Source organism: Anopheles ziemanni, chromosome 2 (assembly GCF_943734765.1).
Source record: "Anopheles ziemanni chromosome 2, idAnoZiCoDA_A2_x.2, whole genome shotgun sequence".
NCBI lineage: Eukaryota > Metazoa > Arthropoda > Insecta > Diptera > Culicidae > Anopheles > Anopheles ziemanni.
The window spans coordinates 41,928,010-41,936,117 of record NC_080705.1 but is presented as its reverse complement, the minus strand read 5'-3'; the positions used below and the strand labels follow the sequence as shown (position 1 = coordinate 41,936,117).

Here is an 8,108-nt window from a genome sequence, read left to right as displayed (position 1 = left end):
TACATTACATTAGATTTTTTTGTTTTCAATTACATCAGCATGTGAAAATATTCCGGTTTGTCCTCACATTTCTACATCCAAATACATATCAATATACTAACTACAATTCACATCCAGATAGTTTACTGATACAGCCAGCGAATAAAAGTAGTTAACAACGCGAGGGAAAACAAAACCGATCGAACCTATTAGCATTATTGAAAGAAACAAAGGGGGAAATAAAAACTAACCGAAGATAATTGAAACATAAGTTAAAAATAAAACACACACATCGAAATCGGAATCGGATAAAGATTCGACATCAACGGAAACCACATACAAAACGAAAGAGATAAAGTAAATCTGTGTCATACCAGGTGTTGGGGGTGTGCTACCTCGTGATGGTTCCGCACCTGGTACTCCAGATGCTCCTAAATTACCGCTAGATGATGATCCCTTACTTGTATATAGCTTGGATGAGCGGGCCGCCGACGCCTGCGAAGGATGAAAAAAAAAGAAACGAAGATCATGAGTGAATCAAGCTCAGGGTCGTCCATTTGTCCTAGAGTTGGTGTTGTACTTACCTGCATTCGTATGTGTTCTAGCTTAACGGGACTGGGAATGAATCCCACTTCACAGCCTTCTTTAACCAATCGCCCAATCCACCAATTATTGTCGTATTTCTCCTGTGGAAACATGAGTGGTTCGTAGATCAGGGTGGTGACACAACGAGAGATTGAGGGAGTGTGCAGCCCTTGACTTACCTTGATATGAAGAAAATCTCCCACCTCGAACGATACTGCACTGCCGTGCACCGGCGAGTCGTCATCCAAACTGCCATCGTACGAGACATTCGTCCTCACAGCAAATGCAACAGGTTTACTCTGCAGAAAGTGGATGCGTGTGTGAAAGAGAAAGAGGGAGAAAAGGAAGGTGCGACCTAATGATATCTGGGCCTCCTCTTCCGGCGGAGCTTTCTGTGGACTTACCCTCGCTTTTTCCAACTGACCCAGCGCCTGGCGTTCCTTCTCTCGCCGAAGCGATTCCTTTTCCTCGTCTAGCGACAGATCGGATGATGGTTGAGAATAGTTGGAATCCGCTGAACCCTGTAAATGGTCGCAAGTAGGAAAAGTAATTCCCATTAATCTCATGCTGAATCTCTGAAGCGGCGCCAGCGTGAGCCTAAGCGTAACTGCACGCAAATCGGCACTTTCTACTACGCGCTAGGATAATGGAAAGGCAGAAACACTAGGGCGGCCAGCTTAACGACGTAACACTAAAGATGGCCGACGGCCACCTCCTCTAACTTCAGGTTCTCGCTAGCTTGTTCGGGATAGGAACTAACCAGGACAGCCCCCGCTATATACAGAGCGCACTAAGCAAACGACAAACGTCAAAAACTGCGTCAAACAGTGGAAAGTCTACTTCGGGGCGGCGCCGGGTAGTGACACTTCGGTACCCTTCCGGTATGTGGCTGTGTTGCATGAACGCATCGAGAGGCATGTACGACGGTTTGTCTCCGATTTTTCCGCTTCAGTCCCGCTGGCGAAGGGATGGAGACAAAACGAGACCGACGAAGGGGTGGGCATGTTTGTTGTTGAGGCTATTTTTAGCCCACAAAATGGCGACAGCGGCGCGACCGTCACTGGGATCGACTGTTGCCGGCGAGTGCGTGAAAGGAGCGACTCCTTCTAGGTCCACTGGATACTGGATGGGCGGGCCGGGAACAGCCTCGTGCCGTGTCGCGCAAAAGGATCTATCCGGAGAGGCGATTACGGTGTTTGCCGTATTTACGACAACGGATCGGAAATAAACATGAGTGGAGCCACCGCACCGGGGACGAGGGAACCGGGGTGCTGGGCGGCTTTGGCACGTGCAGTATTTCTCCCTTCTTTGCAGTTGAACGCGGGAAGGTTATTCGTTTTACTTTTGTGGATACAAAGTATGAATTATTTGGTCCAGGGTGGTCGAGCCGGCAAGTGGAAAGACTTGTTGCATGCTTATTTTCATCAGAATGCAGTACCATTTTATATTAGTGCAATCACGTAAATTTCATTTCTGAGATCAGAATAACAACTAAGGATATACATAGTTATAGCATACAAATCATCATAATAAACTTAGAATTCTTAGATTTTCGTCGAAGTGCTACTTCCCTCGTAGTCGTAAAAAGGAGAGTTTATTAAAATGATTTAATAATTCCCCAAGGTAAACTGGATTTCGATTGTATCCGTTTGCTCTCTAGATTTTAAAAAAACGTTTTCCAGTTGTTTAATTAGCATTTCAGATGCTATTACTATTGAAAAGGCATTAGTTTCGCCAAAAAATAAAAAAAAAGAACTTTACATAATACTGGCTTATCCGTGTGTAAAATCACCTTTGTATGGTTAACCCGTTTTGTTAGGAACATGCTTTCTGTAATAATACTTCTTTTTTACATACAAAAACGTTAGGGTAAGTGGAGGTGTTATTTCCAATAGTGATTGCAGTCCAAACGTAGTGGAATAAAATCCTAGATCTTTGAAGAAATAAATAAAACTGCGCAAAAATACCATGTTCTGATATGTTGGGTTCCTTAAGAATTTATAACGTACATCATGATTTTCTTAAGGCTATAAAGCACTGCAAAATTTATTGAAGACCATGAGACCAATGCATTAGTCTATGAGTAATTTGGCATTCTGTATGCCATTTTATTCATAAAAAATAGTAAATAAATTATAGTTGAAATATATTTAGTGTTTTTAAAGATTCTGCATTGATATCACTAAAGATACTCGATACCACAACTATATAAACAATACCATCGTTACAAGGAAGATGTTTTTAGGAAGCCATAAATTGCTGCTTATTGGTTAAGAGCGAAACTTCAGTTTCATACTGAACAGATAAAACTTATTAAAAAGGATTCTAACTTATTAAAAAGAAGGAACTAATTACAGATAATAATTAAATTCGAGCCAATAATCGTTGTTGAATGATAGATGCGGTATAAGTCACATGAATACGGACTGTTCCTTAAAGTGAACGTTCACTGAATAAAGTATGAAGGTTTGGGTTTTGTACAGAAACCACAAATGTCTTCTTGTTTTAAGAATTTCTTTGTACAAAAAGAAACAATTTATTTAATTTTGTCATGAAATTAAGCGATTAATGTTTTATGGGGCTTTCAAATTTCCAACCCCCAAGCTTTCTTCGATATCAGATTCGGGTTTGAACGAATCAGCTCAAACATTTTCTAAAATAAATTTATCAAACCCCTTTAAACTTTTGTTATTAAATTTAAACTTTAATTCAATACTGCTTAATTTAACAACGCTCATATTCACAAAATAATTTTCCTCGCAATTCAAAAAAAAAGTTTTACCTTCGCAAGAAAACTAAAACCAGTGTGCATTTGGGGCCATAGCATAGTGATAAAGAAAAGTGACACCAATTTGCTTGAAAATTCCCTGTTCAGCGCTGGGAAACAACAAAGAAAATCATCATGTCGTGCCGTGGTGGTGGTGTGCACCCGGATACAGTTGCCCTTTGCCCTCAGGCTGGTGCAGTATGGCATGCAAACATGCATGCCTCATTGCACACGACCGTTGGCTCGTACTCTGCTCGCCGTCCCTCGAGAAAATCACTTACACTAGGCAGGAAGGAAAACCTGCAACCCGGGTAGTGTGAGACGGTTTGTTTTCCTCTGTCGCCCCTTTTGGTTTTTTTTCTTTTAAGGTGCATTATCGGTGCATCGGAATAGACGAGCCCCCTTTGGAGGTTTATTTACATCATCGCTTCGGTAGGGGGTTTTCCCCGAGGGAAAGTTCTTCCCGTTTTTCCCCTTTCATTCGATCGACTGGGCTCGGTACGTAAATTGTAGAATATATTAAACGATGACAAAATTTATTGCAACATTTCACTGCCAAAAGTTACTGCATCCCTTCCTTGCTTCCCTTCTCGTCGCATTTTCCCCAGGATACGGAAAACAACGACAGGGACGAGGTAAGAAAATGTCACAAACATCTAAACCCTTTCCACTCTTCCCCTCGAGCTGAGGGTCAGAACTGCAGGTATTGTTCTTGCATGTGCTGCAATCTGGAGCAAAGCTTTTTTATCACAGTTTTTCCTCATCGCCTTCTGATAGAAACGGTGAAAAAGCGAGCCAAATCGTAAGGGTTGCGCTTCAACACCACCTCGGAAGTTGTTACACCCCTTTCCACTTCCGCCGATGGTTGTTATTATGACAATATTAAACCTTGCAACATATGTGTGTGTGCGATCGTTCCTCATCGTTGTATCATGTGTGTGCAATCGTACTAACAGTATAAAGCAAACAAAAAGAGTCAAATGCAACGTACGGTGGTCTTGCCAGGCAGGTAAAGAAATGCAGAAAACTCGGTTCCTCCCTTTACAACGTTATCGCCGCTTTGCATCGTCGTCCTTGCGGTTGCAACACGTACCAGAGTTTCTTGATGTAGAGGGAGAGAAAGAATGTGGCACGTAAAGCTCCGTCGACGACAATCCGAAGATATGTGCTTGCCGTGGAAGTCCCCCTTCCACCCCCTCGAGAAACGGAAGGAAGAAAGCAAGCCGGGAAGGATAGAGTATGCCACCCGGATGGCGATATTTTCGGTCGCCCTAGCACAAACAAAAACTACATAGAATCGCAGCACGCCCAAACAGGACTTGCCCCGTAATTGGATTTCCTGTGTGACTCGTTGTCAAGAATGGGGCTCCCGGCAAATGGAATGCACTTTGGCGCACGACGGATGAGGCTTCCTGTGTGAGCCGTGCTTTTTCTTTACGTTTTCATTATTTGGTTGGCTTAATTTTGACATCCACAGTCTGGGCCGGTTGCTTCTTGGCGGTTTCTACGAGTCGGTAACCCACCGACCGCTCCACGCCGCGTAGTGCTATCGATCGTGCCAGAGGAATACGGGAAATCGACCTTAGGTTTGTTGGCGAATGATAGATAAATTTATCTATTTGCTTGCCAGTGTGTCAGCGGCCAGTTTTGAAATTCACCCCTCGTCCAAAGACGGTAAGATGTTTCGGCGGGTGCTTTTTCGTTTTTCGGCAATGATATTACACTGGAAATGTTTGACAGTGCGGCTTGAACAGGTTGGGCACGGAAATGACACGGCTGGCAGGGTTATTTTCGGCAGCGAAAGGTAATTATCCGGCCAATCGAGGCCAATTGTGGTCGGGCACATACGGGTCGATTTGAGTATGCATCCACAAAACGTACGATTGCGGGTGACAAACATGAAAATAGGGTTCGCTAAGCGAGTGCCAGAAACTCGAGGAGGATTATTATACGAAGCCAAGCCGGGCAGATGACAGCCGCGACATTCTTCGAATCGAATTTTTGGAAACCAAATCGAAAACAAACTGCCTGTAAGCCGATTGGCCGGAAAGGGTGGAATAGTTTTTGCGGCAAACCGGTGCGACCCCGATGTCAAAGTGTCAATATTATTTGGGATGGGGCGGTAAATTATTTTCCATCGCCAACAAACACATACACACTCGCAGAGTGGGTTGAAAAAGCTGACAATTTTGAACGTGACAGTTGATTCGCAAAAACCCGCTTAAAAATACACCACTGCCATAACATACGCCTTTGGGTTCGGGTAGGACGTGCGTTGGAAATTTCTTGGAACACATTAAAAATAACTTTGACAAACACTTCAATGCTCCCGCTGACGCTAAACGACGCCTTTTGGATAATGATTCATTCGAAGGGAAGGAGCACATTTTAGGCGATGTTTTTCTATTTTAATTAAACCAAATAAGGAAATGTACTTTGAATGGTACTTGCGTAAACAGCGTTCTATTTTTAGCCAGTCAAATACACGACGGTTGATTTTCACACACTTGAAACGTGACATAAGAAAATCCGTATGTTGTATGGTTTATTAAGCTATTTCTGTCTTCAATAAAAATAGAAACATACGCTAAATGCAATCCATTTCAACAACCCAGTTAAGAATCCTTCCATTACCTTAAAAACATTTCTATTGAATAGTGGCAAACGAACACTTAAAATTATCATTTTCCAAAGCGTTGGAAAATGTAATACATAATGCATGGCGTCAATAATAAAGGAATGAATTTAACATTTCGTAATGACTCTACGATTCCCATCCGCACCAGACTATCTTAGGAAAATTAAAGACGCTTAGCAAAACTTTAGCACACATTTTGGTAAAAGAGCAAATGAGGCCATCGTTTTGCGGTCGTCGCTTCACCTGTCAGGTACAACGTTGCACAAAAAGGTATGCAATGAGTGATATATAAATTCGTGATTTTACACTTTATGCTTGTTTGAACTGTTGTGTAAACCGTTAACATTTGGTTTCAAAATCAAACTAGGGGAGCAGTATGAGGGGGACCCACGAGCCTTTATTTACGGGGTTGTAATATAAAACATCGATAAATTAATAACAAATTCTATGCTAAAGCTAGAGTTGAGTTTGATCGGAAAATACCCCGTTGTTTATGATATTAAAGGCTTATTTTCTTTACGTTTTCACTCGTTCATTTCACATGTTTGTTTCATGATGGGCCAGTTGGACACGATCTTTTTTTCCACGAACGCTGAGATTATGCTAACTAGCTCTGTTAACAACAGTTTTCATTCCAAACGCCAGCTGTCAATTCGGCTAAAAAAAGATAGCCCAACGGCGGATGACAACACCGAAAAAGGGAACTTCGGCGATCCGCTGACTGATCGCCGATCGATAATCCCTGGGATCGGCCCGCGCCTCCGGGTCGATGATATGAATAGGGGAAGGGGGGCAACTCATAAATCCTTTAAGTTCCTGTTTCATCGGCACTCGTTAGGATGAGTCCTAACAAGTTCATTGTAATAGTTTTAAAAACCTTCCAGATGAAAAAATGGTCAATGGCAGAAACTTTGTTAAAAACTTGTTTCAATATCACGAAAGATCAGGCAAAATCTAGCATGATTGCTGTCTGTAACAGTTTGAGCTGTTTGCGTTTTATATTGTAATTAAAGTCATAAAAGAACAAAGATTTCAATTATTACGATTTATAATACGAAATAATTACGAAATTGTATAATTATAGTGCATTTTATGCATTGATGGATAATTTTCTTCTTTTCCCTAGGATTGTACATTTTTTGAGTGTTAATATTTCAAAGTCGTATAAATCGTATACAGGACCCAACTCAAACATCTCACTAAAATATGATTTATTTTGCGTGAACACTGAATTTTAGGTTATTCAGCTGTCCTAAAAAACAAGATCTTTTGAAATCAAAACAAGTTCCACTCGCTTGACATCGCGATGCCGGTGTTTCCCTCCGAGTGTGTTTTTCCGAGCAGCCCGACCGTCCGGGATCTGATCGGAACTAACCTGCGTGAAGAGCTTGTTGTAGCCGGCGCTCTGGTACGAGGTGTAGCCCAGCCCGAGGCCGATGCCGCGCGACTCCCGATGCCCCCCGGACACGGAAGGGGCATCCGATGAGGCTCGCTGAACCATGGGCCGTTCAGGCCGCCAATCTTCTTCTAGACCGGATATTTTCGGTGCTATTCCGGTGTCGGTGGCGGCGGCTAGCGTGCTGCTCCAAGATGACCGGCGTGCCGCGCGTCTCCCGTCGTCACGTGCAGCGTCTCGTGTGGCGTCCCGGTTGCCCGCGCAGGGAGGCGCCTCCGTTGGCGGTCGGCGCCGTTTGAAGCTGTCCCGGAAGCTGCTTCCGGCCGCGAAACTGGTTGCCTTTTAAATAATGTTTTCCACTGGCCCTAGCGTTGACAGGATGCAGGCAGTCATTCGCTTCAGTACCACGTCTTCGGATCGATAGTGCATTCAACGAGTACCATTAGTCAAACAACGGAAACTGTACTGAACGATTTTTCGTTTGTTTCACTCAGTGTGTTTTCCAATGCTGGTCGTCAGAAAAACACTCCACAGCCGCTGCAGCGGACGTTTCTCACTGGTGCAAGATGTGGCCGTGCATCATTTAGTAGCTGAATCACTTATTTGATCACTTCTTCTTTTGAAAACGGTTGCAACCCTCTCAGGAGGGAGGGAAAAGCTGGCGCCACGCCGACGAGTGTGGTCACAAGAGATTACTTCCGCTGGAAACCATGACACAATTTCACTTCCCTGCTTGGAACCGA

General features: G+C 43.3%; 1 protein-coding gene across 1 annotated transcript in view; it reads right to left on the bottom strand.

Annotated features, from left to right (window-relative positions):
- LOC131281526 (voltage-dependent L-type calcium channel subunit beta-1) overlaps positions 1 to 7,470 on the bottom strand; it is a 14,678-nt gene extending 7,208 nt beyond the window's left edge. Inside the window, exons 1-5 of the mRNA XM_058310865.1 lie at positions 7,345 to 7,470; positions 969 to 1,085; positions 744 to 863; positions 564 to 665; positions 354 to 474 (exon numbers count right to left, since the gene is read on the bottom strand). Of these exons, the coding sequence (XP_058166848.1) occupies positions 354 to 474; positions 564 to 665; positions 744 to 863; positions 969 to 1,085; positions 7,345 to 7,470 (586 nt within the window). The remainder of the gene's footprint in view (positions 1 to 353; positions 475 to 563; positions 666 to 743; positions 864 to 968; positions 1,086 to 7,344) is intronic.
- Between the last annotated feature and the right edge of the window lie 638 nt (positions 7,471 to 8,108).